This window comes from Agrilus planipennis, unplaced genomic scaffold (genome assembly GCF_000699045.2).
Source record: "Agrilus planipennis isolate EAB-ADULT unplaced genomic scaffold, Apla_2.0 scaffold5, whole genome shotgun sequence".
Lineage (NCBI taxonomy): Eukaryota > Metazoa > Arthropoda > Insecta > Coleoptera > Buprestidae > Agrilus > Agrilus planipennis.
Genome location: NW_020442468.1, coordinates 3,383,403 through 3,404,234, shown reverse-complemented (window position 1 = coordinate 3,404,234; position 20,832 = coordinate 3,383,403). Strand labels below are relative to the sequence as shown.

The window sequence follows — 20,832 nt, the reverse complement described above, 5'->3', positions numbered from 1 at the left end:
CTGTCATTACTGTATACTCCTCCCCTTATTGTTACGTCTCATTTTACCCCAGCGTCACATTCACTCACACCCTACGTGCGATTGGCTGTCATTACTGTATACTCCTCCCCTTATTGTTACGTCTCATTTTACCCCAGCGTCACATTCACTCACACCCTACGTGCGATTGGCTGTCATTACTGTATACTCCTCCCCTTATTGTTGCGTCTCATTTTACCCCAGCGTCACATTCACCCACACCCTACGTGCGATTGGCTGTCATTACTGTATATTTACCCTATTATTGTTGCGTCTCATCTGCGCCCGTCACACATTCATATGTGAATAAAGTGAGTTTCCTCCAATGGTATATGTTCTCTAACTTTGTTATAGATCTAATATATTTGAATTGTATTATATACTGAAATTTTTGAATAAGTTCTGTTCAAATTGGTCCACATCGAACAATAGCTATGATAAATACTCGTTTTACTTCACCTAAGTAATAAATAATTAGTTAAGTTAATTTGCAATTCGTTAGTGTTCATCAGATTTTTTCAAACAATGAAAATGTATTGAGTACTCATAAAAGTTGTAGAAATAACGCTGACACATATTCATCATCATAATAATCTGTTAGGTACACAAACAGTGCTTGAAGATATTATAAAAAATTGCTACTTTTTGATATTCCTATTATTAATAATATTCTGTCTTCTCATGCGTTACAAGTAATAAGGTAAAAAAATAGTGAAAGGTAGTTTTTGCTAAACGTTTCAGCTTAATACTTACACAAATGTGTAGGTACTTGTTCCATAGTAGTGCCAAAAGGTATATATTTGTTTTAGAGCAAGATCTCGATTATTCTTAACATAATACTTAATTACTAATGCCTTTTTTGTCTCGTAAATAAAAAAAAAAGTTCTTTGACCCATTTGTTGGAAATAATTTCCGATGTTGATAAATTAATTTTGTTTCAATGCAAAGGCTATTAGATTTTGTAGTTCAAAGTAGACTTGAATATAGCATGTATAGTGTACTTAATATTTGCCGATTTTAGGCTGTGATTACACAGATATTTAGTAATTGATTTGTGTTCGAAAATTTGCAGAGTGTTTTGAGAATTCTGATGTACGAATTACTTTTATTTTTTCCTTTATACTGTGGTAGACTTTGCGAGGTTGCTGTCTGATGTCCGACTAAGGTTAAAAAAAGTTTTTTGAGTTTTCATAACATTCCGCGAAATTCCAAAGCACTCTGCGTTAATAATATTCACTAGGTATTTACATATCTGTAGTTTTAAAGGACAATTGTTTTCTGTTTGTTCTTATTTTGAGAAGTTTTAGCTCTAGCGAAAGAAAACTGTTTATTTTAGTTTTGTATGTGAATAAAAAGGCGTTTTTATAGAAATGTACATTGTACATTGTGATAAAGTGAAATATAACATTTTTATTATTATATTTCAAACGTCTGTTTTTATAGAAGTATTAGAATTGCGTTAAATCCTTAATCCTTTTTTAAACATACGTACAAACGACGAAGAACAGTACCTATTTAAAATTGACTAGATATTAATCGACCTTCTTTTACATATTCAAAAGTTTAATTTAGGAATGTAAACATTTTGTTAAAAGTCACTTAATAATGTTTCAACGATGTATTCTGTCCGAAGTGCGGTAAACTGTTTGGCAATGTAGGGTAACATTTTGAAAAAATCATCGCAGTTCAAAAATTCATGCGTCAAAACTGAGTAATTAAACTCCTCGCGCCTAAGGGATTCGTAGATAATTTCAATTTTTTGTCGTAAACTTTCGTGTCCCATGTTTTGTACTTTCGCATACCAGGGCAAAGCGGCGGTTAGAACGGTTATAATGAGTTCGAAGGGCAGCAAGTAAGCCAAGGGTGGTAAGTCAAACGATTCGTATCCGATTTCAATGTTAGAGAATTCCCTGGAAAAAATGGATCCACACGGGGGCAGACTGCACTCTTCCTCCTCGTCTTCTTCCTGTTTTCCAGTTATATCAGGTTCTTGGTCATATTCTGAAACATCCTGTTCCCCACTGACGATCTCTTCGATGACCACGCTGTCGCACACGTGCACGGTTTCGTCAATCATCTGATCCAAAACACTTTCGGCAGCCCTCGTGGCTATATCACGTTCAATTTGTCGATTCATACACATTTCCTCTGCTTCTTGCCTTTTCCGTTCCCAGTCTGTAATAAAATTGTTACCCGTTTCCATGTCCCAACACACCAGTTTCCCCAAGCTCAGTGCCAACGCTTTCGCCATTCCGACGACGGGATTCAGATCTTTGCAAAACGCCAGGAGCATCGCAGTGTAATTGAGCGTGTCGTCGTTTATTTTGTACAGCCGAAAGAGGAGATCTTTGATCAAAGCGAGACGTAGCTGTTCCTCGTTGTCGTCGGGATCGGTATCCTTTTCGAACCAGAAGGTGATGCCGTTGAATTGATAGTCTTTCACTGTTTCTATGTCGTCAGGATCGTGAGATCTAAATTCGCTTCGCACGTCCATCAACTCCGTTTCGGTAGGGAATGGAACATCCATGCTCAGCACAACAAAGTCTTTCCAGTTGACGAACTCGACATTTCCGAAAATCTCTTGCATCATTTGTTCAACCTAACAACGAAATGAAATGTACGTGCGATACCTGAGAGTTAAGCTACTAAATTTGTACCTGTTTGGATGTGAGCTTCTTCCACAAAGGCGGTACCATGGGCTTTTTTCCGTCTTCAGCGTTTAGACAGATCGCGTCTTGTATGATGTAAAGGAAAGTCCTTTCTGGCATCGTTCCGTCTGGCGCCACATCGAAAAAGATATCGACCAGTACGTTTAGTTCTGTAATTTTGAAAATAGCTGCGTAGTTTTTTTCAGTTAGCGGTGGTTCAGGTTCGGGCAGGGGATCAGGGAAAAGTAAAGAGTAGGGGTCTATGTAAAAAGTATCCCCTCGAAACTGCAACAGGGGTTGAATTCGTATTTCGGCTTCTACAGCTCTCGCAAAGAATTCGCAAGCCTTGTTGATACTTTCCACTTCGTTGTTGTACTTTTGCACTATTTCGTCGTAAAGTCCGTCGAAGAAATCAGTAGAATTACCGAGGTAGGCTCCGATTTTCCTTTTGGCCGCCATGAAAATTAATTCCAGACGGAAATTGACTCTGGCCATTTCAGCATCAATAACGGCAGGCCATTCTTCCAAAATTCGTTCGCCGGCATTTTTAACTTCTTCGTCTGGTTCCGTGAATTTTGGCAATTTTCCACCCCCTCCAGCACCTCCCTTCCCACCTTTAGGTTTGTCCGATCCTTTACCTTTAGATTTTTGTGATCCTTTACCCTTTTTCAGACAGCCGGAGAGTTTCGAAAAGGCCGATGCGGCGTATGCCGCATATTTGTTCACATGTCCTAAGGCGGAAGTTACGGACCCCTCCAAGAAATCAAGTATGGGATTTGTGAGTTGCGCTGTCTGCGAATCGACGTTGAAATCCTTCAAAATGAAGTCGTACAAAATTTTATCTGTAATTCTTATCTAATACTTGCTTATCATCTTTATCAAAGCCCAAGTATTTATTATTATTTATAATCTTATACATTATTTGGTGTGAATTGATTGATTGATTTGATTAACAGATAAATAACTTTTCTCTGATAATTATTCTGTAATCACAAATATCAGTGCTTATCTACAAGTACCTCCTTTTGTGTTGCCTCAATTTACTTAAATAAGTTTTCGGCATAAATATTTATAATATAAATATCCTTTTACAGTCGTTTCATAGCCATAATCTAGAGAATGGAAATGTATAATATTAAAGTGAAAGGCATTAACATTACTCTGTTACAATGTTGAAACAATTACTAAACAATATTGCCCAATTTAGTTTTTAAAATTATATCAATTATAAATAATATGACTTAGGGGCGGAGTTTAATAATGAATGCATCAGTATCATGTAACAATGATATCTCCTAATTCATTAATTATTTAGTTAATTGGGTATGACTTTATGATGTCAATAATTACCATAAAATTGGAGCACATCTGCAAAACACGACTATGTTAAATCTCTATCTTTATGGTCTAATTAACCCTAATAACTCGAGTTTTACACACCTAAATTTGTATAGAATTAACCGATAAATGTATTACTATTTACATTTTGCGTCGCCTTTAATTTGTACAGTTGTGAACGAAAAAAATAGGAGACATTAAATATTTAATAGGTATATTCCCTATATCTATTTGGGTCAAATTGGTCGTTCAATCAAAAAACGTTTAACTGAACATTTCTGATAGGTACAAATAACTTTACATTGCTGCACATTCAAAATAAAAGTACAAGACTGGATCTGTTAAATATTCTTGCAATTAAGTACGAGTACAATTAACAAAAATGCAACTCTATTGAACGACCAAACACACTTTGGGATTTCCCCTTATTAAAAGCAGTCTCTTGATAATTACGTAATAGTAATTTTTTTTCTAAAATGAAATTAATATAATATAACTAAATATTGCGTAGTTTGCAATGTTAAAATGCAAGAAATTAAGGCCTCTTCAACTCGATTTTTAAAATCATATACTAACAATGTTTTCTAAAAATTAAATAGTACGATATTCTTTAAAATTTTCGTGGAAATGCTANTTATTTATGATTATTTAATATCCATAAGATTTATTCACTTTTGCGTTGAATTATGATAAGCGAATTACCGTTCGTGGAGTTTACGTGTTCCTTTTTATAATTACACTTCAATAATAAATTACTTCGGCTTGTAAGAATGACTATTTTTGCATACAATTTACGCGATAGTTTGTGATATTCACTTTTAACGTAGTTATTAACCCAAAATGGTTCATTTCACTTTAAAGCATCATAACTAAATGAATAATAATTTTTGTTTATGGTAATAGGTGACAGAAATAAAAACATTTGAAAAGCAGATGAAGTTACATACATATAATAATTGTAACTATATTAGATTTTTGTTTGTTCTATTTGCAGTGAACAAACCTAACGAAATTTAGTACCTCATGCAGAATTGCTGTTCCTGGACCACCCTGTACAAGGGCTTTTTTGCCATAGTTTGTGCTTTGTTAGTTGTCGAGTACTTTTTTGGTTCCACATTCGAAACTAGAAAATGGGAAACATATTTACTGAACACTACCAGGTAAGTGGTCATTTTGATCATTTTCGCAGGTGCAATTTATGTTTTCCTTTTTTTAATATTGCTTATTTACTTGCATATTCATATTTTTTATAACTCCTTGTTTATTTTTGTGTGATATATTAAAAAAGAAACATAGTGACCCCTCAGTTTATTGGGTATAGATTGCTTTATTATTTACACGAAAGTGTTTGTACCAATTTTCCTGTACCATACACTATTTTTATGTTTGGTTCTTAGCTCGCCACTAGTGTATATTGTGGGTACACATATGTAATATAAATATCTTTTGTTTCGGCCTGTTACTGTCAATCTTAAAGCACTGTAATAGTAGACAGTTCTAATTCCGTACTAATTTGGCAAAAACCTTGGTTTTAGACTATTGTTGCGCCTGATTTATTTTTACTATTCCTTACGATTGGTAGTTAATTTGTTTTTTCATGGTCTGATGGTCATTAAAATGTATTTTAATCCATTGGTTTTTTCGTTTTCTAATAGGTTCCCTGATATCAATTAGTCGTAAACTAACAAAACAACCCCCCCATTTCCCATTTCTCGTCCCCACGATAAAATCATTTCTTTTTTCTAGAATACCAACGTCTGTAAAGGTAACTGGTCAACATAGTTTTCATAAGCCGTCGTCGATAATGAATAATTCGACAACGGCTTACCTTGTTCCGATAAATTCGACAAAAACATCGACATTTCAACATCAGAATGGTGAGAATGTTGCCAACACCTTGTTTCGTTTGTCAAAAATGATTTCTAACGCAAACAGAACAACCAATTCGCCTTCTAGTCATAGCAATTCTAATCCCATTTTAGACTTGAGGGAATCAGTAGAAAAGAATAATTCTTCTGAATTACCACCGTGCCCTGACCCACCCCCAAATTTACGTAAGTGTAATAAAATCTTCTCGGTGTTCTAGCGTATTTGTTGAGTCTATTTCCCCCAAAATATCCTTACATTAAACCTTCTTGGCTAGTAGCTCATCCGTTTTCATTTTAATTCTTAATTATCGTTAAACATCAGCCTAAATTCCTTATTAAATTAATAATTTGTTTCAATGATTAAAAAAACAATATAAATACTCTACTTGTAATTGCATTTTTCCATTGTATTTTGGCTGTTAATAACATTTTTATTGGTTACGAAACGAAATAAGCAACAGAACTTGCGTTGTGTTCAATTAACTAGAAAAACGACTATCATTGCAAAAATTCGGGTACGAATAGCGACTGGGTACATACAGGCGTGGAATTCAGGCCAACTCGATACGCTAGAGCTGCACCGCTTCATACCGGGGTCGGTGAAAAAGTTGCGACTCCAACGTCGGTTTCTTTTCAGAGGGTAGAATAAAAGTTCGTACAAAAAATGCACCTTTGCCCCGAATTCTGGAAAGTCGACTGAGTTGGTTAAAATTGGGTGGTCATTGGAGCCCTACAACTTGTAAACCGCCCAATAAAGTAGCTATAGTAGTGCCCTACAGGTGCAGGGGCGAACATTTGCTTCTGTTTCTGCAACATATGCATCCTTTTTTAAAAAGACAATTATTGGATTACACCATCTTTGTTGTCGAACAGAATGGTTCGCAAGTTTTTAATAGGGCAATGTTGATGAATATTGGGTTCAAAGAAGCCCTGAAATTAGACAATTACGACTGTTTTATATTCCACGACGTAGATCTTTTGCCTGAAGATGACAGAAATTTGTACACATGCCCTAATCAGCCGAGACACATGAGCGTTGCCATTGATACTTTTCGATACAAGTGAGTCATTTGTTTTGTTTTAGCATGTGGTACTTTTTGCTAAAAAGGTGACGGCATTTTTTTTTGAGGTGTACTGTACCACGATTTTGTCAATGCATGAAAATAAATGCTATTTCAACTAATTATGTATAGCTAAATGCCCATTACGACAGAATTCAAGCTTTTAATGATTAACTTTACATGTTTTCAAAATTTTGACCCAAAATATTTATTAATTTTTTTGTTACTTAGTCCTTAAAGCTTTATAATATAAAAAGATTCACTTATGGTACACAAATGCTGGAAATTATCTTCAATAGTGTATAAAAAATACATTTATTTACAGTTTTGATACTTTTTCGTGTATCTTCAGTTTAATAACGTTTCTAATAATTATTCTTCATTACTTACGTACATTTTAAATGATCCACCATAGCCGCGCTTTTTAAGACGGTCCAAGTTCGGTACATTTAGGGGCGGACGGTATGTAGTTCGAAGAAGCGACCGCATAGAGGCGATTTTCGGTTTAGTTAATGTTCGTGTGCGCGTTTCGTGGTAGGTTATGCCTTTAAGTCCCTTTTTTTATGTGAAATATTATTGACAATAGTGATGAATGTGGATATTTGTGTAGTTTTGACTGTTAGTTGTTGTGATGATTGGTAATTTCTTGGATACATGTAGAAAAGTGGCGAAATAAGTCAGGCAAAGGTGAGCTGCATGTACCATCTTTTGAAAACCCATTGTTGCGTTTTTTGATAATGATTTTTCTATTTAATTATTTGCATATTCGAATAATAACTTTATGCGAACGTTGTTCGTCTATTTTGAATTGAATATGATTGTATGGGTCGATAAACATTTGTACGTACACGGTACAATAATACACAACACTTGCGACTAATGTGGCAGTAATTTTTAGATGATTGTAGAAAAGAAGCATTTTCTCTTTTATAAAATATTATATTATAGACGTACATAGGTCGTTTTTATTTATAATAGAGGTTATATAGCCGTCACCGTAGTCATTTACGATTACCCAAACTCAAAATACTAACAATGGTTGTTGGTATTTTTGTCATAGAATCCTGCGTATGTTCTACTAACTTTGAGATGCTTTTTATCTAGCTGTGTGTTATACAGGGTGTTTTCAGTAGACCGCTTACTATAACATACCGTTTTATTGTTGTGTGCTAATGTGTAAGTAACTATTCTTCTTCATTTTTGGAGTTGGTGTTTTAACCATAGAATTCTGTTGTATTTAGCTGCTTGCAATGTATCTAAAGGGGCTAATGACCTTTGCAGGTTACCATATCAGTTTATTTTTGGGGGGGTGGGTGCCATTTCAACAAAACACTTCACTCAGTTGAACGGGTTTTCGAATTCTTTTTGGGGATGGGGTGGTGAGGACGACGATTTTTCAAACAGAATTCGATTTCACAAACTTCATATCTCAAGATATCCAATATTCATCGCTAGATATACCATGTTATCCCATAAACGTGATAAACCGAATCCAAAAAGGTAAGCAAAAACAACAAGAAGTGGGTGATGCAGAAATAAGGGAATAATTTTTAGATACGACATTTTGTCATCTGGTATGAAAAAATTCGACACCGATGGTTTAAATTCCTTGAAATATAGTGTCGTTACGTTGAGGCAGAATCTGTTATATACGTGGGTATTGGTTGATATTAAACCTCCCAGCTGATTTAGGTCTGTTTTTTTATCAGTATGGAACTTTTTTTTAAAACGTCCTTAGTAATATCTCTACTAGTCAATCGAAAAACGATGAAAATACCTGTAATAAATATGACCTCTTGCAAAAAGAAGCTCATCTGTTTGACTCGTACTTAAATATTTGATAAAATTAAAACGTTAAAAGGAACAATAATATTATATGATAATAGAGGTGATATTAAATAAAATAACAAAGCCAACTGTGAAAATGACTGTTTAGTACTATTCAGTGTTTAAGAGAAACTTGTGATAGTTTTGACTACTAATAAAAATCTCAGAGCGTATACTACTTGAGATAGCTTGCTGTCTGTGAAACATGTGACTGCTGCAGAGTGAGAGACCAAAGCCAATATAAGTGATTCACACCCTGCGTATGATTGACTGTCATTACTGTATACTCCTCTCCTTATTGTTACGTCTCATTTTACCCCAGCGTCACATTCACTCACACCCTACCTGCGATTGGCTGTCATTACTGTATACTCCTCCCCTTATTGTTACGTCTCATTTTACCCCAGCGTCACATTCACTCACACCCTACGTGCGACTGGCTGTCATTACTGTATACTCCTCCCCTTATTGTTACGTCTCATTTTACCCCAGCGTCACATTCACTCACACCCTACGTGCGATTGGCTGTCATTACTGTATACTCCTCCCCTTATTGTNCAAGAAATCAAATATGGGATTTGTGAGTTGCGCTGTCTGCGAATCGACGTTGAAATCCTTCAAAATGAAGTCGTACAATGCGCAAACCGTTTCGCTGGGCATTTCGATATCTCCAGTCTCAATTTTTTCTAAGATCTCTTTAGTCGGAAACGGTTCTTCGTAGGGCATCTTAGTAATCACTCCCGTATAATAATCAGTTATAAGAAACAAAGTGTCTGCGCACCTATCCATTTCCAATTGCATGAAATTGACGTAAACGTTACCGAGTTCGCAAGCCTCCATTCCCTCCCAATAATTGGTCATCATTTTTCGTCTTTCTTCTTCCGCTTCGATCTAAATAATTAGTTAAGTTAATTTGCAATTCGTTAGTGTTCATCAGATTTTTTCAAACAATGAAAATGTATTGAGTACTCATAAAAGTTGTAGAAATAACGCTGACACATATTCATCATCATAATAATCTGTTAGGTACACAAACAGTGCTTGAAGATATTATAAAAAATTGCTACTTTTTGATATTCCTATTATTAATAATATTCTGTCTTCTCATGCGTTACAAGTAATAAGGTAAAAAAATAGTGAAAGGTAGTTTTTGCTAAACGTTTCAGCTTAATACTTACACAAATGTGTAGGTACTTGTTCCATAGTAGTGCCAAAAGGTATATATTTGTTTTAGAGCAAGATCTCGATTATTCTTAACATAATACTTAATTACTAATGCCTTTTTTGTCTCGTAAATAAAAAAAAAAGTTCTTTGACCCATTTTATAAATTGTTGGAAATAATTTCCGATGTTGATAAATTAATTTTGTTTCAATGCAAAGGCTATTAGATTTTGTAGTTCAAAGTAGACTTGAATATAGCATGTATAGTGTACTTAATATTTGCCGATTTTAGGCTGTGATTACACAGATATTTAGTAATTGATTTGTGTTCGAAAATTTGCAGAGTGTTTTGAGAATTCTGATGTACGAATTACTTTTATTTTTTCCTTTATACTGTGGTAGACTTTGCGAGGTTGCTGTCTGATGTCCGACTAAGGTTAAAAAAAGTTTTTTGAGTTTTCATAACATTCCGCGAAATTCCAAAGCACTCTGCGTTAATAATATTCACTAGGTATTTACATATCTGTAGTTTTAAAGGACAATTGTTTTCTGTTTGTTCTTATTTTGAGAAGTTTTAGCTCTAGCGAAAGAAAACTGTTTATTTTAGTTTTGTATGTGAATAAAAAGGCGTTTTTATAGAAATGTACATTGTACATTGTGATAAAGTGAAATATAACATTTTTATTATTATATTTCAAACGTCTGTTTTTATAGAAGTATTAGAATTGCGTTAAATCCTTAATCCTTTTTTAAACATACGTACAAACGACGAAGAACAGTACCTATTTAAAATTGACTAGATATTAATCGACCTTCTTTTACATATTCAAAAGTTTAATTTAGGAATGTAAACATTTTGTTAAAAGTCACTTAATAATGTTTCAACGATGTATTCTGTCCGAAGTGCGGTAAACTGTTTGGCAATGTAGGGTAACATTTTGAAAAAATCATCGCAGTTCAAAAATTCATGCGTCAAAACTGAGTAATTAAACTCCTCGCGCCTAAGGGATTCGTAGATAATTTCAATTTTTTGTCGTAAACTTTCGTGTCCCATGTTTTGTACTTTCGCGTACCAGGGCAAAGCGGCGGTTAGAACGGTTATAATGAGTTCGAAGGGCAGCAAGTAAGCCAAGGGTGGTAAGTCAAACGATTCGTAGCCGATTTCAATGTTAGAGAATTCCCTGGAAAAAATGGAACCACACGGGGGCAGACTGCACTCTTCCTCCTCGTCTTCTTCCTGTTTTCCAGTTATATCAGGTTCTTGGTCATATTCTGAAACATCCTGTTCCCCACTGACGATCTCTTCGATGACCACGCTGTCGCACACGTGCACGGTTTCGTCAATCATCTGATCCAAAACACTTTCGGCAGCCCTCGTGGCTATATCACGTTCAATTTGTCGATTCATACACATTTCCTCTGCTTCTTGCCTTTTCCGTTCCCAGTCTGTAATAAAATTGTTACCCGTTTCCATGTCCCAACACACCAGTTTCCCCAAGCTCAGTGCCAACGCTTTCGCCATTCCGACGACGGGATTCAGATCTTTGCAAAACGCCAGGAGCATCGCAGTGTAATTGAGCGTGTCGTCGTTTATTTTGTACAGCCGAAAGAGGAGATCTTTGATCAAAGCGAGACGTAGCTGTTCCTCGTTGTCGTCGGGATCGGTATCCTTTTCGAACCAGAAGGTGATGCCGTTGAATTGATAGTCTTTCACTGTTTCTATGTCGTCAGGATCGTGAGATCTAAATTCGCTTCGCACGTCCATCAACTCCGTTTCGGTAGGGAATGGAACATCCATGCTCAGCACAACAAAGTCTTTCCAGTTGACGAACTCGACATTTCCGAAAATCTCTTGCATCATTTGTTCAACCTAACAACGAAATGAAATGTACGTGCGATACCTGAGAGTTAAGCTACTAAATTTGTACCTGTTTGGATGTGAGCTTCTTCCACAAAGGCGGTACCATGGGCTTTCTTCCGTCTTCAGCGTTTAGACAGATCGCGTCTTGTATGATGTAAAGGAAAGTCCTTTCTGGCATCGTTCCGTCTGGCGCTACATCGAAAAAGATATCGACCAGTACGTTTAGTTCCGTAATTTTGAAAATAGCTGCGTAGTTTTTTTCAGTTAGCGGTGGTTCAGGTTCGGGCAGGGGATCAGGGAAAAGTAAAGAGTAGGGGTCTATGTAAAAAGTATCCCCTCGAAACTGCAACAGGGGTTGAATTCGTATTTCGGCTTCTACAGCTCTCGCAAAGAATTCGCAAGCCTTGTTGATACTTTCCACTTCGTTGTTGTACTTTTGCACTATTTCGTCGTAAAGTCCGTCGAAGAAATCAGTAGAATTACCGAGGTAGGCTCCGATTTTCCTTTTGGCCGCCATGAAAATTAATTCCAGACGGAAATTGACTCTGGCCATTTCAGCATCAATAACGGCAGGCCATTCTTCCAAAATTCGTTCGCCGGCATTTTTAACTTCTTCGTCTGGTTCCGTGAATTTTGGCAATTTTCCACCCCCTCCAGCACCTCCCTTCCCACCTTTAGGTTTGTCCGATCCTTTACCTTTAGATTTTTGTGATCCTTTACCCTTTTTCAGACAGCCGGAGAGTTTCGAAAAGGCCGATGCGGCGTATGCCGCATATTTGTTCACATGTCCTAAGGCGGAAGTTACGGACCCCTCCAAGAAATCAAGTATGGGATTTGTNCGTGCGATTGGCTGTCATTACTGTATACTCCTCCCCTTATTGTTACGTCTCATTTTACCCCAGCGTCACATTCACTCACACCCTACGTGCGATTGGCTGTCATTACTGTATACTCCTCCCCTTATTGTTGCGTCTCATTTTACCCCAGCGTCACATTCACCCACACCCTACGTGCGATTGGCTGTCATTACTGTATATTTACCCTATTATTGTTGCGTCTCATCTGCGCCCGTCACACATTCATATGTGAATAAAGTGAGTTTCCTCCAATGGTATATGTTCTCTAACTTTGTTATAGATCTAATATATTTGAATTGTATTATATACTGAAATTTTTGAATAAGTTCTGTTCAAATTGGTCCACATCGAACAATAGCTATGATAAATACTCGTTTTACTTCACCTAAGTAATAAATAATTAGTTAAGTTAATTTGCAATTCGTTAGTGTTCATCAGATTTTTTCAAACAATGAAAATGTATTGAGTACTCATAAAAGTTGTAGAAATAACGCTGACACATATTCATCATCATAATAATCTGTTAGGTACACAAACAGTGCTTGAAGATATTATAAAAAATTGCTACTTTTTGATATTCCTATTATTAATAATATTCTGTCTTCTCATGCGTTACAAGTAATAAGGTAAAAAAATAGTGAAAGGTAGTTTTTGCTAAACGTTTCAGCTTAATACTTACACAAATGTGTAGGTACTTGTTCCATAGTAGTGCCAAAAGGTATATATTTGTTTTAGAGCAAGATCTCGATTATTCTTAACATAATACTTAATTACTAATGCCTTTTTTGTCTCGTAAATAAAAAAAAAAGTTCTTTGACCCATTTGTTGGAAATAATTTCCGATGTTGATAAATTAATTTTGTTTCAATGCAAAGGCTATTAGATTTTGTAGTTCAAAGTAGACTTGAATATAGCATGTATAGTGTACTTAATATTTGCCGATTTTAGGCTGTGATTACACAGATATTTAGTAATTGATTTGTGTTCGAAAATTTGCAGAGTGTTTTGAGAATTCTGATGTACGAATTACTTTTATTTTTTCCTTTATACTGTGGTAGACTTTGCGAGGTTGCTGTCTGATGTCCGACTAAGGTTAAAAAAAGTTTTTTGAGTTTTCATAACATTCCGCGAAATTCCAAAGCACTCTGCGTTAATAATATTCACTAGGTATTTACATATCTGTAGTTTTAAAGGACAATTGTTTTCTGTTTGTTCTTATTTTGAGAAGTTTTAGCTCTAGCGAAAGAAAACTGTTTATTTTAGTTTTGTATGTGAATAAAAAGGCGTTTTTATAGAAATGTACATTGTACATTGTGATAAAGTGAAATATAACATTTTTATTATTATATTTCAAACGTCTGTTTTTATAGAAGTATTAGAATTGCGTTAAATCCTTAATCCTTTTTTAAACATACGTACAAACGACGAAGAACAGTACCTATTTAAAATTGACTAGATATTAATCGACCTTCTTTTACATATTCAAAAGTTTAATTTAGGAATGTAAACATTTTGTTAAAAGTCACTTAATAATGTTTCAACGATGTATTCTGTCCGAAGTGCGGTAAACTGTTTGGCAATGTAGGGTAACATTTTGAAAAAATCATCGCAGTTCAAAAATTCATGCGTCAAAACTGAGTAATTAAACTCCTCGCGCCTAAGGGATTCGTAGATAATTTCAATTTTTTGTCGTAAACTTTCGTGTCCCATGTTTTGTACTTTCGCGTACCAGGGCAAAGCGGCGGTTAGAACGGTTATAATGAGTTCGAAGGGCAGCAAGTAAGCCAAGGGTGGTAAGTCAAACGATTCGTATCCGATTTCAATGTTAGAGAATTCCCTGGAAAAAATGGATCCACACGGGGGCAGACTGCACTCTTCCTCCTCGTCTTCTTCCTGTTTTCCAGTTATATCAGGTTCTTGGTCATATTCTGAAACATCCTGTTCCCCACTGACGATCTCTTCGATGACCACGCTGTCGCACACGTGCACGGTTTCGTCAATCATCTGATCCAAAACACTTTCGGCAGCCCTCGTGGCTATATCACGTTCAATTTGTCGATTCATACACATTTCCTCTGCTTCTTGCCTTTTCCGTTCCCAGTCTGTAATAAAATTGTTACCCGTTTCCATGTCCCAACACACCAGTTTCCCCAAGCTCAGTGCCAACGCTTTCGCCATTCCGACGACGGGATTCAGATCTTTGCAAAACGCCAGGAGCATCGCAGTGTAATTGAGCGTGTCGTCGTTTATTTTGTACAGCCGAAAGAGGAGATCTTTGATCAAAGCGAGACGTAGTTGTTCCTCGTTGTCGTCGGGATCGGTATCCTTTTCGAACCAGAAGGTGATGCCGTTGAATTGATAGTCTTTCACTGTTTCTATGTCGTCAGGATCGTGAGATCTAAATTCGCTTCGCACGTCCATCAACTCCGTTTCGGTAGGGAATGGAACATCCATGCTCAGCACAACAAAGTCTTTCCAGTTGACGAACTCGACATTTCCGAAAATCTCTTGCATCATTTGTTCAACCTAACAACGAAATGAAATGTACGTGCGATACCTGAGAGTTAAGCTACTAAATTTGTACCTGTTTGGATGTGAGCTTCTTCCACAAAGGCGGTACCATGGGCTTTCTTCCGTCTTCAGCGTTTAGACAGATCGCGTCTTGTATGATGTAAAGGAAAGTCCTTTCTGGCATCGTTCCGTCTGGCGCTACATCGAAAAAGATATCGACCAGTACGTTTAGTTCTGTAATTTTGAAAATAGCTGCGTAGTTTTTTTCAGTTAGCGGTGGTTCAGGTTCGGGCAGGGGATCAGGGAAAAGTAAAGAGTAGGGGTCTATGTAAAAAGTATCCCCTCGAAACTGCAACAGGGGTTGAATTCGTATTTCGGCTTCTACAGCTCTCGCAAAGAATTCGCAAGCCTTGTTGATACTTTCCACTTCGTTGTTGTACTTTTGCACTATTTCGTCGTAAAGTCCGTCGAAGAAATCAGTAGAATTACCGAGGTAGGCTCCGATTTTCCTTTTGGCCGCCATGAAAATTAATTCCAGACGGAAATTGACTCTGGCCATTTCAGCATCAATAACGGCAGGCCATTCTTCCAAAATTCGTTCGCCGGCATTTTTAACTTCTTCGTCTGGTTCCGTGAATTTTGGCAATTTTCCACCCCCTCCAGCACCTCCCTTCCCACCTTTAGGTTTGTCCGATCCTTTACCTTTAGATTTTTGTGATCCTTTACCCTTTTTCAGACAGCCGGAGAGTTTCGAAAAGGCCGATGCGGCGTATGCCGCATATTTGTTCACATGTCCTAAGGCGGAAGTTACGGACCCCTCCAAGAAATCAAGTATGGGATTTGTGAGTTGCGCTGTCTGCGAATCGACGTTGAAATCCTTCAAAATGAAGTCGTACAATGCGCAAACCGTTTCGCTGGGCATTTCGATATCTCCAGTCTCAATTTTTTCTAAGATCTCTTTAGTCGGAAACGGTTCTTCGTAGGGCATCTTAGTAATCACTCCCGTATAATAATCAGTTATAAGAAACAAAGTGTCTGCGCACCTATCCATTTCCAATTGCATGAAATTGACGTAAACGTTACCGAGTTCGCAAGCCTCCATTCCCTCCCAATAATTGGTCATCATTTTTCGTCTTTCTTCTTCCGCTTCGATCATTCGCCTGTCGGATATTTCCAGTAGTTTCTCGCGAAATTCGGCTATTCTGCAATGCAGTTCCGCCTTCACTTCGTCGTCCTCTCTCATATCCTGCTCAAACTCGTTGAACATTTGTTGAAATTTATACAAATAGATTGGTCTCATGTCAGGTCTGGTAAGAAAGGTACGGAGATTTTGCCGCAAAAATGTGAAATATGGCCAGACGGCGTTCAGTATCATCCTTTGGAAAAAGAACAATTGCTGAAAGTCGTCTACGTAGATTTCTTCAGCGGTCATCCATAAAGTAGCCAAAGCTACTTTCAGTTTATGAGGGAATTCTATTGTGACGTAGTTCCATTCGAACTCGCCAGGTTTTGGAGGAGGCGGTGGTTCCTCATAAATTACTATGACATCAGGTTCTATTTCTGGAACTTGTATTTCTTTATCTTCCATTGCTACAGCTTTTATGACTGCGTCTGGGCCTTTTTTGCCACCCTTGGCTTTCTTATCGCCTGCGCCTTTTTTCTTATCTTTTTTGTCTTCTTTCGGTGGTGGTTTCTTTTCGACCTTTTTAGGTTTTTCCTCTTTTTTGCCCTTCTTTTGAGATTTAGCGCCCTTGCCAGGCTTCGCGGCCTGTTTTAATTCGTCTTCAATGTATAAAACCGTGTCTCCGAATATTTCGACGGACGCTTTTGGCGGAATCGTGAAATCACCGACAATCAAACGGCCCAAGTGTTTGATGGTAGTGAAGTCTAGGTTTTTAAATGTCATGGTATAATAGCATCCTTGTTTGGCATAGAATGCTTCTATGTTAGACATTTTTTTCTCTTCAAATGGATCGTCGGGATCGAATTCATCCTCTTTGTTCTCTTCCTCCTGCTTGAACGGGATCATCTTGATGAATGCAGTTAGGAATGTTTCGTAAAATATTTCTTCGATGGGACGATCGGGTTTCGGTACAATCCGAGATTTCCATTCCTTTTGAATGGTAGCACAACCAGGTATCCTGTTTTCTATATTCGCAAAATCGGACAGTTCTTCGGATTGTTCGTCAGGATTTTGCATATTTTTCACAGGTACTGGCGTCGCTGTTAGGGCTTCCTCCAAACAGGTGGCTTCGTTAAAGTCAATCGGATAATTTACTATAACCCAACCTTTTATATTTTTAAGTGTCAGAAGGTATTCGGTAATCATGTCTGCAATAATGCGATCTGGTATCGGATCTCCTAAACTGAGAATCTCGTGAGCCATGAGACCCAGTTCCGCTTTTCTGCTAAACTGAAATTGCTCACATGGATATATTTTTGGGGTTTGTAGCGCCTTTGTAACAACAGCTGGTTCGTTGCTCGTTTGTGGGACAGGTTGTTGAGCAGCAGCATTTCCCTTTTTCTTGTCCTTTTTAGCATTAGAGGCTTTCGATTTTTCTCCTTTTTTCTTTGCATCGATTAAGGTGCCCGCTTTTTGCTGCAAACCACGTTCTGTTTCGTCGGTTAGCGTATCGGTTGCAACGTTGTCCGTAGCTTCTTCCTTGTACGCTTGCAAACAAAAGTCGATCACTTCCTGAATTTCGATCACTCTGATGTTATTTTGCTGTAGGAGACGCTTAAGAGTTGGTAAAACCGTGTCGGGCTTCGGGATGTCGACGACACATGCTGCAGGTCTTGCTTTGATAATGTCCGGTGGTTTTTTATTTATCGGTGGAGACGTAAACGACATGGAAAGCCAGTGGACAATATGGCCCAAAACGTTCATTCCCAATTCAATTTTGTCGAGCTTCTCCTGAAATATTTCAGCATAATCATCGTAATCGTCGTATAAAAAGCTTAATTCCCACGGCCACTTTTGAACGTTATAGTTTTCAAAATCTTTTTCGTCCAAGTAGCCCATTCGAATGGTTTCGTAAGTGTTTATTATTTCTGACGGTTCCTCTGTGAAATAATCTTGAAGGACATCGTCCACTTGTTCGAGGAGATCAAATATTGGTTGCTCTTTGACAAACAAACGGACCATGTCGTCTTTTAGTTCTTTGGGAACGTCAGTTTCGTGCTGTTCTTTGTACTCGCCGCATCGTATGGCAATGTCCGTTAGATCTCTGACGATTTCTCTGCAAAATTCCCAGTTTCTCTGTTTCTTTAGGCACTGCCTGATGGCGTATAATCGTCGATGTAGTTCCAGCATTCTCGCCTTTTCTTCGTAGTAACTGCGAATTAAATCGTCTGATTGTTTTTCTTCTAGGAAACCGCTGTATGTTATTTCGCTTTCTATTTTTTCCTGTGCCTTGCGTACAGCCTTCTTTTTGTTCTCTACGATTTGTGTTTTTTCTTCTCGAACGTCCATCATCTTCATCGCCATTTGCCTTTCGTACTTGGCTTGTTGCGTAAGCACCGTTCTTAAGGATTCGTTAATTTCTTTTTCTTGCTCAGATATAATTTTTTCCCATAGTTCTTGTAGCAAGAGTTTTTGCATTTGGACCTGTAAGGTCTTTTGGCGTTCTCTGTGTCTCCGTTTTTGTCGAATTTTGTTGATGAAAACATTCGATTTTCTGCAGTCGATTAAAGGGGGAGGCGTTTCTTGAAAATGCACTTGTTCTTCCATCAATTCTTCGTACGTTTTATTTTTAGGCGGTTCAATGGGGAGTTTTTTTATTTCTGTTAATTCGTCCTTTTTCTGGGTTAATGTTACTGTCATAGGGACTGTTGCTAAATGTTCTGCATCTGCTAAATTTTTCAGATGGAGTAGGTATTTTTCGCGTGCTTCCTTGAATTTTTCAAGCATGTTTTTATATTTGAACCTTTGCCATTCTATAACATCCTGTTGCTTCAAAAATTCTTCACAAACTTCCTCTTTCACTTCAACGTCAGGATATTCTTCTACCTTTTCAACTGTGAATCTACTCTGAGGAGGAGTTACCTTATTTGAAAATTTCTGCACAATAAAATGTAATCTATCTTTATCATTCAGGGCTAGATATAACTGATAAAATAACTTCACTGCGCTACTGTTATTTGACTCATAGACTAATTTATTGATTAAACGGTCTTCGAAGTCTATATTAACCGATTTTAACCATATTTTAATTCTTGAAAAGTTCTCTGCTGCCTTGTTAGGTTGTTCTGATGATTCAATGGAATCATACGTTTCTTTATCGATAATGCCATAGCTATAAATTAATTGCGCCAAAAGTTTTCCGTCTTTTATGTATTCAACAAGATTTTTCTCTTTTAAATCTAAAATTATTCCAGTTCGTTTTGCGATCCATTCCGTTATTATTTCACCCATTTTACTAAAACTTATAGGTAGAATCTATTTTGACAGTTTACGTTTGTCAAATCCGGATTTTTATGATTAAGCAAGTTATTTTAATAAGTTTTGTATAAAGTCCAAGAAAAATGTAAACCTAGCTTTAGAATTGGCTCAATAAACAATGCATTCGGAGACTACGATTAAACGTAAGAAGAAGAGAGGTTTGTCAAACTTTGTTAACATAACCTATCAAATTTGCTATGTTTAAAATGTTCAAAATGTGGCGTAATACGTCAAAAATTTGCTGTAATCTCATAACAAATTCATTAAAAAATAACTTAAGTCAAAAACAGTAAGTATACAAATGGTTTATTCCCTTAGAAACTAAATTTAGCATTTAAGTAACATAACCAATAGCTTGAAGAATAGTACAAATGGGGCCCAGATTTTACAAATACGTTCACTATTGACAACAAATCGGAGTTATATGTTTATTCAGACTCAGGAGACTCCAAATCCAAATAGTTTAAAGTTTTTACCGGGTCAGCAAGTTTTAGAGCCAGGTCAAACTATTGACTTCCCAAATGCTTCATCTGCACAATGCTCCCCATTAGCCAGGCTATTATTTCGAATACAGGGTGTAAAAAGCGTTTTTCTTGGGCCTGATTTTATCACAATTTCAAAAATTGATGATGACGTAGAGTGGAAGTTAATAAAACCAGAAGTTTTTGCAACTATCATGGATTTTTTTGTCAGTGGTTTGCCTGTGTTGAGTAATGCTACACCAAATCCCGACACACGTGAGTCAAATAGGTGATAGTATAAGAAAAGAGTTGTTATTGTTGTTTTTTGCATGATTAGAAATTCAAGAGGATGACAGTGAAATTGTGCAAATGATTAAGGAACTGTTGGACACTAGAATAAGGCCAACAGTTCAAGAAGATGGGGGTGATATTATTTTTAGAGGGTTTGAAGGTGGGATAGTTAAACTGAAGATGCAAGGTTCCTGTTCGAGTTGTCCCAGTTCAATTGTCACTCTCAAAAATGGTGTACAAAACATGTTGCAGTTTTATATTCCTGAAGTTGTGGCAGTAGAGCAAGTTAATGATCCAGAAGATGAAGTTGCCATCAAAGAATTTGCAAAACTTGAAAATACATTGAAAACAAAGGAATAATAAAAATATACAAGTTAATATAAACCAAGAAGTTGATTGTGATAATTTATTTGAAATGTATAACTAAGATTATTTTGTGTTTTCAGTAACTAATAAATTAAATAAAATATATATATATGGCGTCGCTGT

At 36.8% G+C, this 20,832-nt stretch overlaps 4 protein-coding genes across 6 annotated transcripts in view; 2 read left to right on the top strand and 2 right to left on the bottom strand.

Moving 5' to 3' along the window:
- Positions 1–9,304, top strand: part of LOC112906678 (beta-1,4-N-acetylgalactosaminyltransferase bre-4) — a 12,109-nt gene extending 2,805 nt beyond the window's left edge. Inside the window, exons 2-6 of the mRNA XM_025981289.1 lie at positions 4,999–5,164; positions 5,751–6,058; positions 6,510–6,933; positions 8,215–8,433; positions 8,488–9,304. Coding sequence (XP_025837074.1) covers positions 5,028–5,164; positions 5,751–6,058; positions 6,510–6,933; positions 8,215–8,433; positions 8,488–8,620 — 1,221 coding nt within the window. The 5' untranslated portion in view covers positions 4,999–5,027 and the 3' untranslated portion in view covers positions 8,621–9,304. The remainder of the gene's footprint in view (positions 1–4,998; positions 5,165–5,750; positions 6,059–6,509; positions 6,934–8,214; positions 8,434–8,487) is intronic.
- Positions 7–4,280, bottom strand: LOC112906682 (sperm flagellar protein 2-like). The gene is made up of 3 exons (XM_025981297.1): positions 4,274–4,280; positions 2,676–3,508; positions 7–2,617 (listed from the first exon to the last, which is right to left on the bottom strand). The coding sequence occupies exons 1-3, from the start codon at positions 4,278–4,280 to the stop codon at positions 1,607–1,609; spliced, it is 1,851 nt and encodes a 616-aa protein (XP_025837082.1). The 3' UTR covers positions 7–1,606.
- A 775-nt stretch (positions 9,305–10,079) lies between the features above and the next one.
- On the bottom strand, positions 10,080–19,621 carry LOC108735318 (sperm flagellar protein 2-like). Its single transcript, XM_025981296.1, has 5 exons — positions 15,224–19,621; positions 14,166–15,165; positions 13,021–13,025; positions 11,851–12,633; positions 10,080–11,792 (listed from the first exon to the last, which is right to left on the bottom strand). Exons 1-5 carry the CDS (start codon positions 19,562–19,564, stop codon positions 10,782–10,784), a joined length of 7,140 nt encoding a protein of 2,379 aa, XP_025837081.1. The 5' UTR covers positions 19,565–19,621; the 3' UTR covers positions 10,080–10,781.
- A 101-nt stretch (positions 19,622–19,722) lies between these two features.
- Positions 19,723–20,814, top strand: LOC108735373 (NFU1 iron-sulfur cluster scaffold homolog, mitochondrial). 3 transcript variants are annotated; one of them, XM_018467313.2, is made up of 3 exons: positions 19,723–19,880; positions 19,931–20,328; positions 20,390–20,814. In XM_018467313.2, exons 1-3 carry the CDS (start codon positions 19,789–19,791, stop codon positions 20,701–20,703), a joined length of 804 nt encoding a protein of 267 aa, XP_018322815.1. In that variant the 5' UTR covers positions 19,723–19,788; the 3' UTR covers positions 20,704–20,814. The 3 variants fall into 3 exon arrangements, with proteins under 3 accessions (XP_018322815.1, XP_018322823.1, XP_018322832.1); XM_018467321.2 differs by having other exon boundaries at positions 19,724–19,880; positions 19,946–20,328; XM_018467330.2 differs by having other exon boundaries at positions 19,775–20,328.
- The last annotated feature ends 18 nt before the right edge of the window (positions 20,815–20,832 follow it).